Genomic DNA, 22,360 nt, shown 5'->3' on the forward strand with positions numbered 1-22,360 from the left:
AGATACATTCAGATATTTGCATTCATTTTCAAGCCACTCTAATTAGAGAACAAAGAACTTAAACTAGTGCCATCTGTTCCTGTGGAAATCTTTTATTTGATTTTGATAAAGAACAGATGCAGGAATGCTTTTACAGATATTATTCTTGATTAGGAAGACTAGAGAAGACAGTTCAGAAGTCTTGCTGAAATGTATTAGCTACTATTGGAAGAGTTTGATACAATAAGAAAAAAAATATTGTCTACAAAATTAGGACATTTTCTAGGATTAAAACTTTGTCACATACTCTAAATTTGGCTTTTACAATCACTCTCCATTTATATTCTTTATGCTTAAATCCTGTTAAGAATTTCTTTACATCTGGCTTTCCAACTAAGGATATGTCCATGACACATGGGAGAAAGAAGAAATAGGACCAAAAACCATTACTATTAGCATAACCAGATCAATATCCCATAAAATCTGTCTTTTTCATTGGCTGATTCAGCTGATGATGTAGGGTAAAAGACACTTATAAAAGCTAACAAGTCTCATTGAGTGAGATGTGGATTCATCTCATCTAGTATAATCAACACAGACTTGCAGCATTTTTCTAGGTTTTCATGATGGAACACCTGATCTAAAATTTGAAGTAAACATTTAATGTTTGCCACTGCTGAAGAGCAAACAAGCAGAATGGCCCACATGTTTCATTAGTAGTTGTTGAGAAGAAAGAACAGAGTTATGTGGAGTCTGCTCCAACATAATGGAGGTCTAGGTTAATTAACTTTTGAAAATGCCTTATTAGCTACTGGATTCTTGTCTAACTAGTACTTGCATGATCCTATAATCAACATCCAGTGCCTCTCAACAGAGACACTGAATTTAATTCCTCCTGCTATCTCCTTACCTCATGAGACTGACATTGTGAAAACATGATATCAATTATAGTGGTACAAAAACATCACATGAGCATTTTGCAGACTTCTTAAAGCCTTAGCATTATGATACATATAGATATGAACTGAAAAGTTTCAGAAAAGGTAGACCCACAAAAAAATGGATAATGTTAAAAAGACAATGAAAAGTAATAGAATATAAGAAGGAAGTTTACTTTTGTTTTATTCTATTGAAAGTTTTTTTACATATAGCACATGAGATAATGTGGAAAACAATAAGACTAGCAGAACACCTGATTATTCTTCTGAGAGATTTTTAAAATGAAGAAGTTCAAAATAAAGAAGGGAATGAAGAGGATGCATATTGACCTGATATATCTAAATTATATAGCAAATGTATATAAAGAAAATGTAGGATTGAAAGCAATGCCAGCTGGAATCAAATTGGAGTTCAAAATATTAACAATTTTTGAAATATACAAATGCATACAGCTAAGAAAGAAAGGAAAAAAGAAGTTAATGTGGAATTGCACAATTGAGATAGAGTAAGACAAAGAAGATAGGTACCTTTCATTATGGATTTAATTACAGTTACTGTAGTAAGAGTATCAAAGAACCAGCTGGTCAATCCTGAATCAGATAGAAAACCCACAGGATTCAGTCTCAAAACAGGTAAAAGGTGACACTCTCATTGAACCTGTAAGTAGTTCCTTAAAAGAACCAGTTCATTCTGTGCTTGCTTGGGAGTTACGTGGGCTTAGAAAAATAAGTATAAGAGTTGAGATAGACCTCTCACACAAACACAAATGTGTACAAATGCTCACCAAAATTCTTGTCTGTGTCCTTTTTGTACTCATAATGATACAATGATGATTTTTTTTTATTTTAATTATTTTGGAGAAAAAGTAGTCTTCCTTTCAGGTACATCAAAATTCTTTATTCAAAGTTTTAACACTGAATTTCAAATAAATGTAGTTATGAGTACACTATGTAGTAAATTTCAGGGAACATAAAGCTTTGTTAATTCAGTTTTAAAGATAAATATATTTAGATATACTATTTTAATTAAAGTCCATGAAAACACAATCTTTCAATGCTTCGTCTGCCATCACTATGCTGTTTTATGCTGAAAAAAATGACTAAAGGCAGTAATTTAAATAGTAAGCTTTTTTATGGTCAATAAAATTATGGTCTGACTATTTAATTTTACTAGCCATTGACTGGCACTGGTTTTTTTCCACCTTACTTGTTTGGATAAATCTGTGTACAACATAAGTTTCGTAAAAAACCTCTAATTAGAAGAATAACATCAAGAGGAAGGAACAAAGGTTAAATTGGAAACAAACTTTAGTTATTATTTTATCAGTTCTGTTTCTCTCATTTTGATCAGTTTTCTCTGAAAAGTAATTCCATTGTAAATCTTAATATAATATGGCATATGATTTTTATTTATTTTTTTACTTATTTTATTCAGTAGTTATATCCTGCAGTTGTCAAAATAATTTAACCTACCATCACATATATGATCTTGTATAGAAAAACCTAGAGAGAGAGCTGACCTGATTGGATCTAATCAGTCAGGCAGATTAATATAGGACAAGGCAGTCCCTCAAATAAACAGACCTTGAACAATATCCAAAACCCAACTGACAACAATGCACCTCCAAAGTAGTGGATCACCTGAATGTATTAGGATAGCTGTCTCTGCTGAGTTCATCAATTTTATACCAGCCATAGTTTTAAATATTTTAAGTAATCGAAGCAGGATGTAAGTAAGATATGAGTGACTGTAAGAAGAGTGTCTCAATCCTGGAGTGGGTGCACTTGATGCATTAGACAAAGCCCTTCCTGACACAGCTGCCAACAGCTGTTTGAGAGGGATCTACTAGTCAAGGAACACTTTCAAACTGTGAATTACATTTAAATAGGTGATTACAACTCCATATAGAATCATATATAGTACTTCTTGGAATCATTTGACCCATAAAACAAAAGCCAACTCTTCTTGGAAGATACAATCTGATTCTATTCTTTCCTTCAGACACTGGGTCAGCACTTCTGTGGCATCATCTGATAATAGTGAACTCTGTTTTAATGAATACCCTCCCATAGTGGTTTTATGTAAACATTGTACAGAATACTGAGGCACTTAAAAAAATTAACATCTCCAGGTAGGTCACACCTCCTCAACTAGAAACAGTATTTCAAGAAGGAGGAAAGCCATTACCATTGAGTACTCCACATAGCAATCCATGGAAGTGGTCCAGACATATATCATGGTTAATGGTATCAAAAACTGGAGATTAATGGAGATTCAGAGGGTGCCTTCTTCTGGATCCAGATCTTTCAAAGATAATCCACAATTCCAAATCTTAGGGGGAATGCTGTTTCACAACACAGGCATCATGGTAGACAAGGCACACTTCTTGAACCCCACAAAATGACACTGCTTTACCAGTAGGAGACAGAGCTTGCTCGTGATACCTAATCTAGTGGGTCATATAGAAACAATTGGGAAGAGGTGTTTCTGCAAATAACCTGTCCCCATTCCATGTAGGTCTTTTGATGTGATAATCAACACTTTGAATTGAACTCAGATATCTACTGGTAGCCCCTGCAGCTCACATAGCAATGGGTGTGCCAAATAATGAACATGCTGCTGAGTCCCGGACCAACTAAAGTTTCGGAATGCTTTTCAAGGGAATCCCCAACACAAGTAGAGAATACTTCAATAGTTCAATCAGGAGATAACTAAGCTGTCATGAGTGATCATGAGCAATACCTCCCAACTGAGAAACAACTATAACTGGTGCACAAAAAGTAATTGTGCAAAGGCTATCCAGGCTATGGCTGCCACCTGCTGCATAAACAGTAAGAAAAGACTCCAGGAGACACCCCAGATTATAAACCAATAAAAAATCACTAGTTGTGAGGAGCTCTAAACCCCACCATCAGTCAGTTAGGTAAATAGGACAGAGGTACAATTGGGGTAAAATCAGCATACTGATAATACTTACCTCCATAGTTACAGATGACCTCACCAAATGGTTTCATGTAGAGTTAAATAGGAATAGGAAGATAATTTAGCTATATGGTACCCCACAATTCAGGATCATATCATAATTGAGAGTATTACAGACTAACCTGGCATTTAGCAATATCAGACAAATGAAGCTGGGACACTGAAGCTTTGATTGCCAAACTTCCACCTTATACCCAGTCTTGAAGTCTGTTTGCCAAGGATCCAAACGATCCATTTCAATATATCACTGAGTTTTGAATGAACACCAATTGGACTGATACTTTAATATGAATGTAAAATTGTGTGCAAATTAATACATGCATTTGACACACCAACAAAAGAAAAGTAAACACTGAATAAGATATGTTTTAAACAGTATCAGAAAACATAACCAATCCAAGATATTTGGAAGTCTGAGTAGAATCCAAGAAATCCAGTTTATCTGAACTTTTATTTTCTATATTTATTATTCTGTTGATGAATAAGTAGGTGTAAAAGGGATGGGTTACCTTTGTTTCAAAAAATGAATTAAAAACACCTTTAGAAGAAAAAACAACATCTTGGCTGTCTGATATTTTGGGTAGTGGAATACCAGCTTTCTTAGAAGTTTAAAGTCAAAAGGCAATATTTGGTGATGATGTGGCTTGGCTCCTGTTGAAGTCGAATGAAATTATAACAATATATCCAGATAAATTTAGTTTCTTCCGAAAGTAGTCTGTGCATATATATTTTCCCCTCTGTCCTCTGATTCTTCTGCAATGATTTGAGTTTGCTTATTTGCTATAAACATATGAACTTATACAAAGAGCTTTTAGATAAAGATTCTGTATATAAAACATAACCCAGAAAAATTTACACTAAAATGGAATTTGGGAGTTAATAACAGAGCCTAATCCTTTGGGAGACACATTTATACATTTAGATACAAATGTAAAGTCAGAATAAAATGCAAGCTAATGAAAAAAGAATTTGGGACAGATCCCATTAATAAATAAATAATCATGAATTTACAAACTTTAAAAAAATCTAAATTCATAGCCTCTCATTTTGCAAAGCTTTATTGAGTCTGCTTTAAGAAACAAATTCCCATGGCTGTGCTTTAGTGCTTGTGCTTCAAGGGATGTGATAGAAACCTCCCAGATTTTTTCATCTTCCACCTATTGCCTGCATTCACATGTAGGGCTTATGTTCAGAAGTTAGGGCAAAAAGAAGCAACTATAAGCATCTCCTGGACAGAAAACTGCTGGCTCATGAGTTTCTTTGGTTGAAGATTATAAGCAATGTGCACACCTCAGGAAAGAAGGCTTTTCAGAATTACGTGACATATGTGAAAAACCTCATAGCAAGGCTGAGATTAAACTTTTCATAAAATATAGCCTATATCCTGTGTCCATCTAGTTATTCTTTATGAATATTTTTTCAACCTTAACTGGAGATGTCAAATCCAGTCATTTTTTTTCAATTACTGTGCAGTTCTTAAGTTAGTAACGTTGTTAAGTGAATCTGGCTACCCCATTGACTTTGCTTGCCAGAAGGTTGCAAAAAGTGATTGCATGACTCAAGGACACTGCAGCCATCATAAATATGAGTCAGAGGCCAGGTGTCTGAATTTTGATCACATGACCACAGGGTCATAAGTGTGAAAAATGGTCATAAGTCCTAAAACAATCATAAGGCACTTTTTTCAGTGGTGTTGTTCAGTCCAGTTACAGAATTCAGCAATGCACATTATGCCATAAATGTTTTTCCTCTTGTCTGTAATCTGCATCTTATCGATTTTAGGGATTCTTATGATGGTAATTTGTAAATTACATTCTTTAACCCATATCTGTTCTCTAGCAGAATGAAACAACTCGCCAAAGGGCAATTCGTCATGGCCAACTTGCCAAGGGACAACTCACAGCAGGACAATTTAAAAATTCAATTTAATTATTTAAAATAAATTACAAAAAAAAATAATTTTTGCCATTTACATTTCACTTCCTCCCTCCTTTTGCATCCTTTCTTTAATGATTCTATTCCACCATTTCTTTGATACTAGTGTAACTCTTGTCCCACAGTGAGTTGACCCATGGCACGTGGGCCCTGGTGAGTTGTCAGAGACCCGTTCTCCAGTACATAGCAGAATTCAAAACCTAATATAACAATCATTAAAAAGTTTAGTTTGAAGACTCTTTAAAAAATAGAATGCATAAAACAATTTATTTAATGTGAATGTAACATTACATTCACCAAAGTGGTTTTTTTTTAAAAAAAAACAAACTTTAGTTTGCTTCAATGTACATTTTTTTTTAAAAAATGAAAATCTATTTTCACAATAATATACACTCAATATTTTTTCATTTGCTGTTTTTATTTTCTAAAGTCATTTAATATAGCATGCAGAAATAAGAGTATAACAATAATAGAATTTTTACTGTAAAATAACCATTCCTTTAAAGTTTTAAACCGACCTCTATAGAACATTGTCACTGAACAAAATAAAATGCATTAATAAAATAAAAACCTTAAAATGTTGCTATTTTCTCAGTTCTTCACACAGATATGCTGATTGGAATATTTAATTTTATTTTCCTTTATATATAAAGAATTTATATAGCTATATTGAATTATTGTTTTATGTAATAAAACAATATGTATTGATTATGTACTGTAATCAAAAGTATAAAACAGGAGATTTTATTTAAAAGTGTGAACTACTACTGTACATACCTGGCCCAGCCCTAAGTACTAAATATACTATCTTGATGAGAATATGCCTGACTTCTGCAAACCTGAGTAGAAGTTCACACCCACAAGGAGAGTGGTGTGTGTTTATTGTGAGTATACACCAGTGCTTTTAAAAATCCCTTTTCAAACTCAGGCTGTATATAGCTGTGTTAATAAAACAGTCTAAGAAATAAACATGAGAACATTTTTTGTCCGCAATCTATGGGACTTTCTAGCTTTACAAAAAAATTCTGCATCACAGGCATTCTAGAATATACACATTAAAAAAATAGCCACATAATAATGCTGTTTATTAACAAAACAAAAGATCTTATACCAGGTGACATTTTAGTACCAAAGTATTATTATGGTGTAAAGCATCATGAGAGAAAGTGTTGTACAACTCATTTCAAAGAAACCTCAGTGGCCACTCGGAGACAGTTGTACATTTCCTGTGGAAGATCAGCTCTTGTGATATTATTTCCATCCAGACGCAGATGTGATACCCTGGAATAGGCTAGTATCCCGACAACCTTACAAAAGCTGTTCACTGAAAATTCTGTAATGTAAACAACATAATATTAGAATATAATTTTCACAATCAGCCTAGTTAAATGTTTCTAAATTCAACTAATGCCAGGAGTTCTAGCAGATTTTAGGTACCACAGCTATTCTATTTCCTACAAGTTACATACATATTATATTACACCCAGATATCAGACATTATTCTTAAAGTCTTGATTTGAAAAAATAATACACAAAAATATACCTAGGAATTTTTAGTTGTAAGCACTGAGATGAACAGATGCTGCAATACCAATACAGCATGATGATATTAATTACAAGCTTTATTTGTCTTTACTGTGCTGTAATACAGTGAAATGTGGCATATGGTAGCTAAGATACATTTATTCTATGTTTGGTCTGTTTGTCTTGTGATTTTTGCATCCTTATAGGGGACGTGGTGGCGTAAAGGCTTAATGACATTGGAATGGCCAAGAATGGTCTGCATTTTTGTGGTTTGAGCCTGATTCCGTGAGATGGAGTAAGCTTCCATTGCTCAATCCCTAGTTCCTGCCATCCAACATATTGAAAATATTGTAAGTAGATAAATGGATGCAACTTTGGTGGGAGAAAGCCTAGCTGCTTTTGTATGTGCAAGAGAGCAAAAGCAGGCACTGGACCTGGCCAGACGTGAAGCATCACAACAAAAGGCGAGGTAAGACTAGCAGAGGAGCCCAGAAGAGTCAGCAAACAGAGTGCTGCTAGTTAATTGGTGTAAAGCTAGTTTGTTATCCACAATGCACCAAGGATAGACTCGCAACACCAAACACAATGAACTAGCAATGTAGGCTGTCAGGACTGCATTGTGTCTACCATTTGTAAACTTCCCTGACATTGTATGCCATATGCTAAATAAATAAATTTACAACCTTCCTTTTGGATGTCTCCAGATTGTGTTCTTGTTCTGCAAATAAGCTATAATATTATGGCCAGAAATATTTGTTATAAGATGTGCCAACAACAACTCAGAAAAAAATTATAGAATGCATGTATTTGTTTTAGTATTACAGATAAAATAGTAAAACTGTGCTGCAGTATCTGTTGTCTTGCATGGTTTTGGTTTTTGGAATGTTGTTGTGACTTATTCTCAGATAAGTATGCAAGGGGAGTTTTGACATCCTTTTCACTGGTTCTTCAACTGTCTTTTTCTCCACAATCTTTTTATGCCACACTTGTTTGATTGTGGAAATAGCCAACCATTAAATACGTGACTTCCAGTTTCTGCTTCATTTCCCCCCCATTATTATAATACTGAATGAATTATATTAAGATTTTAATGTATTTATTTAATCTCTTGTTTGAGTAACAGAATGTAGTATAGCTAATATCTACATTAGCTAATATCTATATCTAATTTGTTTTTAAGTATTTTCAAAGATTTTTTATTATTATTCTAGGAATCCTCATACCCTGGTAAGATCAATATGCACAGTAATCATAGCTTTGGGGATAGTTATTACCAAATTATTATTATTTTTTTATTATTACTATTATTGCGAGAAGTATAGTGAAGTTGATTTTTTTAAATTGAAATTGCTATAATAAGTGGCATGGAAACCAATACAGTTATTAAAAGTTGAGCAATGATGCTTGATGAATAAAATGCATTATATGGCAGACTATGGAAAATATATAGATTTGTTTGACAATATAAGTAAATGATGGATTTTTTAAAACAAACAAACAAACAAATAAACCTGACCAAATTGTTTTGATGGGCCATCATATGTATGACTATCTTCATCAGCATAATTTATTATGGGTCAAAATCCAGAAATGGCTTGAAACTATTACTTCCAGAAAAGAAGGCTTTCACATTATGAAGTGAAAGCAGGATCTATGGACTCCTGTTGTTGCTAGCTAGAGTATGTATGATTACCAATTATTCTTTGAAACAACTGCAGGTTTTTATCATGATAGCTATTATTTTTAACAAGAGATGGAATGAACATAAAGACTGGGATAAAATGGTTGTATGAGAATTGAGAATTATATACTGTTATCTCATTTACAGGGACGCGGTGGCTCAGCGGGTTAGGACGCTGAGCTTGTCGATCAGAAGGTCGGCAGTTTGGCGGGTCGAATCCCGAGTGCCGCGTAACAGAGTGAGCGCCTGTTACTCGTCCCAGCTTCTGCCAACCTAGCAGTTCGAAAGCACGTAAAAATGCAAGTAGAAAAATAGGGACCACTACGGTGGGAAGGTAACAGCGTTCCGTGCGCCTTTGGCATCCAGTCATGCCGGCCACATGACCACGGAGATGTCCTTGGACAAGCGCTGGCTCTTCGGCTTTGAAACGGAGATGAGCACCAGCCCCTAGAGTCGGAAACGACTAGCACGCATGTGCGGGGGAACCTTTACCTTTACCTTTTTATCTCATTTACGCAACTATTACAACACCTCCCTCCATCTCCCTTCCCCCCTCTCTTTCTCTGGAAATATTACTCACTGTTAATTTCATTGACTTGGAGGTAGTAGTTTTCAAGGTGCTCATTGACTGTCGGAATGCTCTTTAGCTGATTGTAGGAGAGGTCCAGCTCCACAAGTGAAGAGATGTTGAAAACATTGCCTGGTATTCCAGAATCTGTCAACTTATTGTGAGAAAGACGTAAATACTGCAGTGCTTTTAAACCCTCGAAATACTGATCAGGAACGCTGTTAATCTCATTATTATCAAAATACAGCATCAATAAATTATTAGGCAGTCCTGTAGGCAGTTTAGTCAGTTTATTATTGCTCAAGTCCAGATACAAGAGTGATTTTAAACCTTTAAAAACTCCAGAGAGTGTACCTTCAGTCAGTTCATTGTGCTGTAGATGAATGACAGTCAGATTCACCAGTCCCTCGAGTGTATTGGGGGTGATTTTTGAAATCTTATTATGAGTGAGTTGCAGGTCATCCAGACTACTGGGAAGTGGCCCAACAACTTCAGTTAAGTTGTTGTGATTTATGTGCAGCTTTTTTAAATTCTTTAATTTGGCAAAGACTTTGCCTTTAATATTGGAATTTTTCAGTTGATTATTGTCTAGGATTAGCCACTCCAGATCTGTCACATTCTCAAAAACGTTATCTTCTATGCCTTCAAGCAGATTATTGCGAAGATACAGGTATTTGATTCCTTTAGGAATAATGGGAAAACTCTTCAGTTTAAGATCATCACAATACATGGCTGAGGGGTAGGTTATAGGGCAATTACATTCTGGTGCACAGACTGCAGATGATAGCTCTGACATTGAAAAAAAAAAGCTAAAATCTTGTTCATCGTAATCATATTGACAGAAGATGCCGCTGATCAAGAAAAGGAAGAAAGGAAGAGAAGTCAGATACATCTTTGCAGTCAGGATTGTGTCTGTTAAAGGAGATAAAAAAACATAAAAAGATAAAAAAACTAAGTCGTTATAAGAAAGCATAGTAGAAGAACAAAACAAAAAATATATAACTTCTGTATATATAAATAACTTTCTGAAAACTGAAGCATTTATTATGCTTATGTGTATAAATTATTATTCTTACATTATATTAAGTATTTACAGTTTTGATCAATGACTAAATAATACAAGTGGGAATAAGTGCAAACTTCTGATGTGACATGGCAATGGTTATTAAATATTTATGTGGAAAATAAACTTTTTATAATGTTATGTTATTAGATATGGATGATTTGAATTTTATATGAAAGTACAGAGAAATTTCATATATTATTAACAATTCTAATTGCTAAAATGTTGACTCCTAGAGATTAAGGAAATGGATCATTTGGTCCAACCATTCTTTTCCAAATATCTGTCTATGTGGATAAAAATGGCTTTAGTCAAAAAGGAAAAAAACTGAGAAGTATACAAATGTTGCTAAGTAGTTTACATGGCTCATCTATCAAAACATAATGGCTGCAAAATGCTGGTTCATCATTTATTTTATGGTGGGCATATTCAATTAATCCAGTGTAATGACTAATTTCAGCTGAAAAAAAGACACAGAGGAAATCCATAAACAAATGTATACATACACACAGAAAAAATATACTCATAGACTGTCTGTTTCTGTGTGTGTGTACATATACATACACACACACTTTACTTCAACTGTATGTAACAACTTGTGCTAGGGTAAAACAAAGCTGGCAAAAAGAGGAACATTGGATATGTTCACATTCATTATGTGAGGAATTATTTATTAATGACATGTTTTTAATGTTTTCATATGAATATGACATGTGTTTGTATCTGGAAAAATGGGTATAGGTCTGCCCACCATATCTAGAAAAGGATATAATAGTGGAGCCAAGATTATGAGAGAATCCAATAGCTGCTTTACAAGAAAAGGTTGTAAAGGTTGTTTGGGATTATTTAGTTACAGAAAAGGGCTTCTAAAGGGAACATTGTGTTGTTGAATGAAGTCATGCAAATTACAAAATAATAATAATAATAATAGAAAAGTAGAATTCTATCTCTCTGCTTCTCAAAATGCTAGCACAGAAGTTTGGAAGGATATTTAGATCAGGGAAAAGAACATTGTGAATACTTCAGGTATTTTATCAAGAAATGTAGTGATGGCCATCTAACTTAGATAGATATACTTTTCAGTTGGAAACTGCCAGGAATCATACAATTTGGGTGGTATTTAAATTAAATAGAGAAATAGGATTGAATACATTTATGATCAAGCCTATAGACCTGATGCTATTTCTGGGCTGGAGACTTCCCAGATATGAGTTGTAGATAACAACAGTGGGAGAGGGATTTATCTCCACCATTGGCCTGTGAAAAACAAAATGCTGAACTTGATCCAAGAAATTTATTCTTATATTCTTCCATTTTTAAAATATGTAACTAACTGAATAAATTAATTCATAAATAAATTCACTCAAGGTCAGATTCACCAGATTCTTATTGATCAGATTCTCTGGGAACCATTCTTATGCTACCCTTTGAATGAACCCATCATTTGATCTTAGACAAAAGCCCTATTTTAAGAAAGGAAAAAGCACAGTTGGTGGTTTTATATATTCTGATTGGTGGCTGAGTAAGACTCATATGCCAAAGGAAGGAAACTGGACTGGGTGTCTATATGTGAAATATATTGAATGACTATGAATACAACAACATTAGTGCTATCATGGATCATACCCCTGTCCCATCTAGTCCAGCATGGACTAGTTCTCAGAATAGCTAACCATCTGTACAAAAAAGTGGATTTCTCTCCCGGCAGATGGCCTTCAAAGGTAGTCACACCATCATAAAGGCTATCAGCCATTGATCTTCATGAAAAAATGTATGTATTAGTCCAAATGTTTTGCAAAGCCAGACAATCTAGTAGCCAGACCACATCTTATAGTAGTGAATTCCAAAATTGAATTATGTGTTGTGAAAAAAAATATGTTTCCTAATTTAGTTTAATTTGATAACTTCTGGTTTGAGTATTTTGGGAAAGGGAAATAGTTGCTTTGGTCAGAACATTTTATTCATGGCATGCATAATTTTGTATACCTCAATCATATCCCATCTTGTTGGCTTCCTTTTCAGATTAGAAGTGCTGCAACCTTTCCTCATAGTCATTCTACTCCATCCCCTTGATCTTAGCCGCCCTCCTCTGGACTTTCTTGAGTTCCACTATCTCCTTTTTGAGTATGGCTAGCAAACCTGCACACAATATTCCAGATGCAATCACATCATTTATATAACGGCATTAAAATATTGGTCTCCTTAATTGCAATACTTTCTCTTATTATTCCTATTATGCTATTGGACTTTTTTTTACAGTGGATGAATACTGCATTGACACTATCTTTGAATTTTGATATTCACTTTAAGATCTCATTCCACTTCAGTCTGCTAACTCTGATCCCATTCATGTTATTCTAGATAAGATGCTGTCTGAAGTCTAAGTTGGCTTTAGAACTGATTTGTTAATGTTTGATAAAGGATTTTGTTTCAGTATTTGGAAAAACAGTCTTCTTTCAATTTCATGAAACAGTTTATACTGTCTTCAACAAGTCTAAGCTACAAACCAAATCAACCTATGGTTAAACTGGCAAAAACAACTATATATTACTCTTTTTTCAATTAATTATGTTGCTGTAAGTTAGATGAGTTTATCTTTGGAAATCTGTTTCAATACTTATTTTAAAATGTGTTAGACATGGATGCATATTTAGTCTTCTCCCCTTTAACTTCTATTTTAATTCCAGTATTCAAGTTTTGTATAGCAACAGGTTTCTCCATACATTCTCCAAATAAATTAACCAGAAATGCAGTTATCTTAGGTGGTGGTGGGGATTCTTAGTATAGGTCTACAAATAGATTTCAGGAGGTCTGTGAACTGGGATGAGAAAAACTATTACAAATTGTTTTTTAACTGAAATTTAGCTTGTCATTTATTGATTTAATGGATTAATAAAGAAGTACACATATATTACATTATTATTTTTAATATATTTATAATTATATTTGAGTATAATTGGTTTTATTTATAGTACAAATCTATATCTGTTTATTTTATTTAATTAAGTATGCTTAATAAATACATTTTTCTCAAATATCTCAAAAAGTCTCACAAGAAGGTTAAGAATGCCTGGTCCCAGGCAATGAAGGCAAAGAAAAAAATTGACCTTTTACTATTCCACACTAAAAGCTACTTATACTTGGAGTCAACTTCTTCCACACAAGCAATCTTACTTATATCCAGGTCCTGATCCATATAGACCTTTAAAAGTGGCAACCAGCACCTAGAATTGCACTGAAAGTCAACTATTAACTAGGCTACCTTCAGAGTACTGATGTTACATAGCAATCTAATTATAACCATAACTACTCAAACTGCTGAACTCTTGATCAGCAATATATTCTAACTGGTCCTCCTGGCCAGATCCATGTGAAATATATTGTAATAGTCCAATCAAGAAGTTACTGAAGCATGAATGACTATGAGAAGAGTCTCCCAATCAAGTAATGGTCATAAGTGGCACAAAAGATAAAACCATGTGAGGGCCTTTCTGGCCACAGCAATGATCTGCTAATAAGTAGAAATAATTTCAAAACCACTTCAACATGGTTGTGAGGGGAAAAGGATGATCACAATCACAACCAAAGATGGATTAACACTGGCATTGGATAGCTTATCGGACACAATTACTCTTATCTTGATGACATTAGTTCTAAGTCTGCTTTTAGAATCTAAGAACCTCACCTGCATTTCCCATTTGTCCTGAAGTTGATATATTAAAATCATCCACATACTAATGAACCCTAATTCTGTACTGACAGATGATCTAGTCCAGTGGTTTCATGTAGATGTTAAATAATTTTTGTTGATAACTTTGCTTCTTCTTGGGGAAAAAAGGCCAAGAAGGTTTTCACCCAAATTCTTTATGATACTGAGGCTTGAGAAAGCCACTTCAGAAACAAGACAACACATTTTTGGGCTGACAGAGATTTGGAGTGACAATTTTTACTTTACTTAATTATTTCACCAATGACTTTTCCATCTCACATAGACAAATGATTATTGACTAGACTTAATGTTTTTTCCATTCATGATTCTAGAAGGGAGATTTTGTAATAAATTTCATACCAAATTACCTGTATATTTGTTGGCTTGGGATGACTGAGACAGGATAAAATATTTTTGTTGCATAGCACCTGGGTGATCTGGAAAAAAATTCTTCTTGCTAGCAAATCTGTTTATAGGAATTTGTAAAATGGTTGCCGTTCTTTACTGAATTGCAAGGGTTCTCAGTTTAATATTGGTAACACTTATAGAGTGAGTTTTAATATGTTTTAATATGACTTGCCTTAATATGACCTGTTATCCATTTTATTAAATACATGGCTTTTTATTGTATTTTCATTTTATTTATGGTACATTACTGCTTTGATCTGTGTGATTAGTAAAACTTGTCTCCTCAACTATCTATCTATCTATCTGTCTGTCTGTCTGTCTGTCTGTCTGTCTGTCTGTCTATTTATCTATCATCAATCTTATGCTATGCTATGCTATGCTATCCTATGCTATGCTATCCTATGCTATGCTATGCTATCCTACTGTATCCTATTTTATCATCTTTTCTCCAACTATCTTTGATTTGACAGTATGCATAATTGGTTAAGATGCCACAGCATCTTACCAATTATTTCATTATATTTCTTAAACTGAAAAAAGAGGTTGCGTGTCCTTGTCTCTGTGTGTATACATATACGTATGTATGTATGTAAGTAGAGAGAGAGAGGACCTCTTTTTTCAGTTTAAGAAATATAATGAAATAATTGGTAATATTCTGTGTCATCTTAACCACAGAAGGCTGAGGAAGGAGATAAGGAGGATGGATTGCATATGAATTCTCATAAGTGGTAAACTGTGTGTTCTTCAGCTTAATCTTAATGCTGCAAAATGTTTAATGTTTTATGTAGAAGCTACACTGAACCTGAAGCTAATTAGCTCAGCTTCAGAAGAGCTGTTGGAAAAGAAAAACATGATGGAAATATAAAGATGTGCTGCAGATCATGGACCACAGAAACCAGGTAAGTAGAAAGAGCGAAAACCTAAGGACAGGTAAAGGGGCAAACAGCATCAGTAAAAAATATTATTGGCATAAACAAGTCTAATAATGGTTTACTTTATTACATTGGTCTGTTTCACAGTGAAGTTCCTAAGATATATGCCTATATGCCTTTTGTCAGTATAATAAAAATATTCCATTTCCTTATATTGGGTGGTTTGGGAACACCCACTTTTCCTCTTTTTTAAAAAAATTAAAAAAATACACTCACAAAATTAGGTTTATTGGGGTTTGTGGATTTTTTGGGTTGTGCATGCCACCCAGAGTCTATTAGAGGTGGGAAGCTATAACAAATGTAAATAAATAAATAAATAATCACAAGGAAGTTTTTGTCCTTCTGCACTTTCATGTAAATTAGCACTCCCTAATCGTTATTATGATTTAATGCTTACTGAGGATAAATTAGGAGCAGATGTATACATCAGTGAAAACTACATGTGGAATAATACATTTCAATACTTTAACAAAAAAAACCAGAAACTTCTGTAGATAATTGTATGAAACAGACATGACTGGATATCTACAATTTTGATATACATTAGAATAAGGGCCATATTCAATAGTATGCAAACAGACTTCCTCTCATGAAATGGATATCCTCTTGCTCTTAATGTTTCTGTTATGTCCTCTGAACACACTCATTCCAGCATCTTCCAAAATTTGGAGTAGGTTTGGCCAACACACAGAGTATACAATGGGAGGGGTAGATGCAGTTCACTTGTTGCCAGCATAAATAAGAAAATATGTGTTGGCTCCAGAGTCCATAAGAACCACCAACCCCATGAAATTATTCCATTGAAGATGCTTATGGTAAGAGGTTTAGTGTTAGAAAAATAATCAGCTGAGTTATAATGAAATTTGCATCCTTGAAGTAAAGTTATCACAGCTGCATTTGAATGGGTAGGTATACTACAATATAATCTGGTATCACTTGATTTCTTTGCCAGTTATATCTTCATGGAAGGACATCTTATATTTATAAGAAACAAGTTCCTACATTAATGTGCCAAAAACTATTCTTTTGCCAATTCTCTTTTTGAGTGGAAAGGGAGGGTAAAAATTAATGAACTAAAAGAAAATATTATTTTGTCTAAGACACTATTTTTCCACTAGAGAAGAATTACAAAATATCATAGCCAGCAACAATGTCAGTTGTAAAAAAAAATGGGGGTAGAAGAGAGTTGAAGTAATATGATAAGTTATAGCTGAATATATAATAACTGAAGTTTTAGTTCTGATCAGTGAATACTAAGGAATTGTTATGAATTTTGGCATACATTTATAGAATATGTTAATTTGTCTAATAAATGTTTATACACATCAGGCAATTCTGTGGCTTGCAAATTTATATATCAAATATATACAGTGTGAAATTAATATTGTTTTGTGTAATTGAATTGCTGTTGGACATTCTGGAAAGATCTCTACTGGTTATAGTGTACGTCTTATTGTGCGGATTTCAACTGTAAGTGTCTTTCTATAAGAACATAGTATTAACTGTAAATGAGTAGCCTTAGTTGTAGTTTCAATAGACTAATCAGAGTTAGTTGATCTGAGATACTTTACAGTTTTTCCTTTAATGATATAGCAACATTTCCTGCTTCTCTTTAAAAGAAAACAATAGAAATATAATAAAATAAGACCTCATTTAGAATTACACACTTTGGCCTTGGAAATATTTCTTAGATATTTCTGATCTATTTGTACCACTTTATACTTATTGTATCCCTTTGACCTATTGCACTACAGTGGAAAATGGACTGATAAGCCACTCGTAGAAAATATTAATAAGGTATATTAATATTTAGCTAAACATTTTAAAATATTATAGTTCAATTGTTCAGGCTTAAAGAAGATTTGCTTCAAGATGCTAATATAGTAATATTTCTCCAACTAGAAGTGCAGCATTACATTTGTTAATCATGTGAATAATCCATGAATATAAAAAAAAATCAGGGGTATCTTTTTTATGCAAGATTCTACTTTTTGAAATTTGTGAGACCCTACTTTGCTCTGTGTACATTTCATAAACTTGTTTAAATGGTTATATAATTTCCTAAAAGTTCAGCAGGAACCAGAAGTTAGCAGAATATAGTGATATTTCTCTAGTACAAATGTTTAAATATATTCCTGTGAACATCTGCTAAAAATTTGCATGCAAGGGCTACAGTTTTCATTTGGCACCTTCCTTCAGATGGAAAAAACTTTTTCATTAGCAGTTACAAAGAAGAAATCTGATTCTGTACACTTTTCTTTTTTAAACTTTCACACTAAAACCTGCAGTTCCATAAAAGGTTAATTAACATGTACATTGCTAGACAAATAACCTTAAATAGTTTTGATTTTCTTCAGTAACATGGACTATTGTTTTATCAATGCGATTTTCAAAGTAATCCACCTATTTAATATAAGTTCTTGCTAATAAATGGAAATATTTATTAGATAGATATTGTGTTCCTCCCTGGGGTTTGCCATTTGTATGGAATAGATCTTCTGGAAGTGATTAAATTCTGCAAAGAAATACAACAGTAACCCAGAAAACATGAAGAGCATTTTACCATAAACTCAAAACAAATACACAAAAGCAGTTGTGTCCAGTGTGCAAACTAACAAAGGTGAGTTGTATTCGCAGTGCTGTTTTGTTCAGTTGCTTGATTCTAAGTGCTAAAACATGCAAGAGAACTTACCTTTCTGACTTGAAGCTGCTTGCTTTAATTCCCACAGCAGATTCAGTAAGGGAGTGGATCGAACAATATATGCTATAAACAGTGTCAGATGGTAACTGGCTGCCAGATCCTCTGTGATTCAAGGGTTTGGGGGGGGGGGAAATCCTAGTCACGCTGTTGTCTGAAGCTGCTATGTCATCTTGGTATTCTGGCATGGGGTATGTAAAACTGCTGCTGTCTCTAATCAAATGCAGGTGGAGGCTGAAAATGGTAAGAGACAACTGTTCTCTTCATGGAATGAGAGATAACCCCTTTAAGCAACCTAAGAAAAGTTCAAGCTCTGCTGTAGCACAAACAACAGACTTCCAAAAGGAGACATTATTCTAAACTATGTCCAGATTGCAAACAGACATTTCATTTCCCCAACTCACTTTATAACCTTTAGCAAGATCTAACAAATAAACCTCAAGCGTCAGCTAAACCACAATTTTTCAACCAAGTGACTCACACTTTTCTTTCTTTTTTCTTCCTAAGTTATATACAGCCTAAACTGTCTTACTAAACCTACTTACTAAAAGTCTTTGCAGTACAAAATGTTGAAGGAACCATGTACTTTTTCCTTTATCATATCGAACAAAAATGTTCATTAGCACAGTCAGATTAAGATTTTATATGATGTTTACGTTTAGTAATGATATATGTATTCATCTAAATATTTACATAACAGAAATGAATTGTCTGTAATAGAGATAAATAGTTAGCAGCTTCTTAAAATACATAAACATTTGTCACTTTTAGGACCATTAGGATCTGGAACTAATCAACTGAAGGCTGACTGTTTTTTATTTATGGATAAAGTTCAAGAATGCATCCTAAAGCTTGGATGCAAATGTTGTTGAAACAAACATTGCCAAAAATGGAATAAAAATAATAAAGAAAATGATTGGCAAAACTCTTAAGTGTTTATTCTGGATTTAATATCATCAAGAAACTCCTATGAGAGGCCTTGTTTGTTTGGGTAGATGTTTCCTTTAAGGCCCCAACTATAAGTGACAGGAAGAAGTATGAGCTTCTCAAAATCACTTAGAAAGAATATCAAAGAAAAAAGTTATCAACTGTATATTTATGGGATATAATATTTGTAGGAGAGTTAATGGATAACTACATTTGTACATGTTCAGAGGTTTGTTTCATTGGCTGAATACCACAATGTACTATATTGTACTGTGACATGGCTGCAGTGGTCTGGCTTGCTGGTGGTACATTGGTATAGGAAGAAAAAACATCTTGCCCTGGTTTCCATGGTCACAGGATTCAATTGAAGGACCATAGTTTCATCTAAATAGCTATGTGATGCCCTGGACTCACATATTCTTTGTTGTACTAGGAGAGAAAAGAAACAAAAAGAGAGATGTGAAACAGTAGCAGACCAAGAGATGGGATAATGAAAGAGAGAGAGAGAGAGAGAGAGCCTTGGTGGAGCAGTGGGCTAATGCCTCCTTAAGTAACACCAGCTGCCTGCAATTAGTGCAGGTTCGCATCCCACCAGGCTCAAGGTTGACTCAGCCTTCCATCCTTCCGAGGTAGGTAAAATGAGGACCCAGATTGTTGGGGGCAATTAAGCTGACTTTGTAATAATGCTGCTGGGGTGTGTGTGAAAGCCCTAATAAGCAGGCATATACATAGAATGAAGGCTACTGCTAAGCTTGTAAGCCGCCCTGAGTCTTTGGAGAAGGGCGGGATATAAATGGAATTAAAATAAAAAATAAAAATATAAAAATATTCTTTTAACATTTTTGGGCTCCAAAAATATTCAAAGATAAACAATACAATATGTAATTATTACATGAATTACCTAATTTATTCTGGCAGCCATTTTTTAAGCAAGTCAACTTACATCTCCCCGTTTTGCAAAATGTCACTTCGATATCATTGTATAGATTTTTTTAAAAATTGCCTTTAGGCAGTGGCATTGTTAAATTTCTATATCAGGGGTGTCAAACTGCCGGCCGGTGGGCCAGATGCATCATAGCAAAACTGCGCCTACCCCATTGCTGGCAATGGCAAAAAAGTTGTGATATGTTGGGACAAGTTATGTGACATTGCGACTTTGACACCCCTGCGCTATATGAAGATTTTGCAGGCCAAAAGAGCATATGAAAAACTGATACTGATAGAGAATTGTAAAATAACACCTTTGCAAAATTTTATTTATTTTTTATTTTAATTCCATTTATATCCCGCCCTTCTCCAAAGAATGCTTCCTAACAATACATTTTTAATGTCCATGTGACAATAAAAGAGAGTTAGAACAAATATTAGCAAGAACTTAGCAAAAAAAAATATTTCAGAGTTGAAATCCTAAATCCTTTATTTAATCTAAAATAAATTTTCTCTAATTTCAGTAAAAACAAACATTAAAAACCTGCTAAAACTCTATTATCACTAATTACATTTGTTGTGTCTGTTACAATGTATTTCATATATTTAAATTACGACAGGGTTACTTTAACAAGTACTTAAAGTATTTTTATAGGAGCTTTCTGTCTCACTGTTTACTGTATTCTCATTATGTGTCCATCATTTGTGCAAAATTAAAGAATTATGGACATCCTTTAAAACAGTTCTTCTGAATACATAGGAGTGTATACAAAGCACCACTTTCTAAATAGTTAGAGTTATATATTCTAGGATTTTCGTGGCTGCTTTAGAAACTGGTCCTGATCATTTTACCTTCTTCTGAATGATATGAAGCAAAGTGTCTATGGATGTTGAAGGATGCAGAAAGAGATGGGAGGGTCTGCATGAGCTTGGAAAAAGACATAGATGCTTTAACTATTGGAAAAGAAGTGTTTCATAATTTCTTCTATGCCTTCCAAAGTGGTTATTTCAAACACTTGCACAATTCCAGTGACAGCAAATTTAATGACCAGGTTGTATTAAATATCTTTCAAGGGACCTTTGCAATGTTATTTTGCATGAGCATGGCTGTAGCTTCAGAATGCATTGAAAATATTGAAGAACATAAGTAATTTAAAATGCAATCATATCTGAGTTTGTGTTGTGTTTCTGCATGCATGAATTTGAGCCCGTATTGATGCCTATTGATTGCCTGAATTAGTCTCTGCAGTTTTCTTGGCAAGGTGCCATTGCCTTCTTCCCAAAGCTAAGAAACATTGATTGGTCCAAGGTCATCCACGTAGTTTCTTGGTTTTTAGTCTGGTTCCTTAAACCACTACACCAAACTGGCTCTCATATCTGAATATGCTCTCAATTACTTATTTACATTTAAGTAAGTAATATAACACCCATCTTAATCTTACTGAGCTCAGTAATGATTATATCCAGGAAATAGATAGTCTTAATCTGTTAAATAGAATTGTACAAATCCTTATGCAAGCTTCTTGTCAAAGTACAGAGCAATCCATAAGACCTACTCAGTGGAAACACAAAGCCTTGATGGAAGGCTTGGTACTGAAACTTTGTGGACTGTTCTATCCTACAGAAATGCCTTCTGGGTAGGACATTTAATGTCAATGTGTGCTTCATGATGCAATTGATCAATGTACATATTGGCATCATATGTATTGATTTAGTACTAAATTCTGTCCTTTGCATGAAAATAATATCTTCAGAAGAATTTTGAAGGATATGATAAACCTTCAAGCATCTATTTCACAACTTTGAGAGTGATTTGCACAGATTCGATTGTATATTTCATAGTTGCTGTATATTATACAGTCAACTTTTATTTTTCATAATTAGTTTATTGTGAGTTTACATAATGAGCTAGTTTAAAGAAAGATGCAATATACATGTTTTAATAAGTAAAGATAAATAAGTGAAAGCAAAGAATGTGTGCTTCTATCAGGCACCAGAAAGGCCCAGGCACTTGAAAAACACACTGGGAGTCAAGAAATATTTAGAAACATTTTGTCCTTTTCTGTCTCTGCTAACTTCTAATATACA

At 33.9% G+C, this 22,360-nt stretch overlaps 1 protein-coding gene across 2 annotated transcripts; it reads right to left on the reverse strand.

The window, feature by feature from the left end:
- Positions 1-6,254: 6,254 nt before the first annotated feature.
- LUM (lumican) lies at positions 6,255-18,708 on the reverse strand. Of its 2 annotated transcripts, XM_083366660.1 has the most exons (3): positions 18,413-18,708; positions 9,621-10,520; positions 6,255-7,168 (listed from the first exon to the last, which is right to left on the reverse strand). In XM_083366660.1, the coding sequence occupies exons 2-3, from the start codon at positions 10,498-10,500 to the stop codon at positions 7,014-7,016; spliced, it is 1,035 nt and encodes a 344-aa protein (XP_083222786.1). In that variant the 5' UTR covers positions 10,501-10,520; positions 18,413-18,708; the 3' UTR covers positions 6,255-7,013. The 2 variants fall into 2 exon arrangements, with proteins under 2 accessions (XP_083222786.1, XP_083222785.1); XM_083366659.1 differs by lacking the exon at positions 18,413-18,708 and having other exon boundaries at positions 9,621-10,728.
- Positions 18,709-22,360: the final 3,652 nt, after the last annotated feature.

This window comes from Vipera ursinii, assembly GCF_947247035.1.
Source record: "Vipera ursinii genome assembly, chromosome: 6".
NCBI classification, from domain to species: Eukaryota; Metazoa; Chordata; class Lepidosauria; order Squamata; family Viperidae; genus Vipera; species Vipera ursinii.

Coding starts and splice junctions, on each gene's coding strand:
- LUM (XM_083366659.1), bottom strand. CDS start 10,581: ATGCTTTCTTATAACGACTTAGTTTTTTTATCTTTTTATGTTTTTTTA. Junction 7,169..9,620: donor CCAAGTCAATGAAATTAACA/GTGAGTAATATT, acceptor TTTACATTACAG/AATTTTCAGTGAACAGCTTT.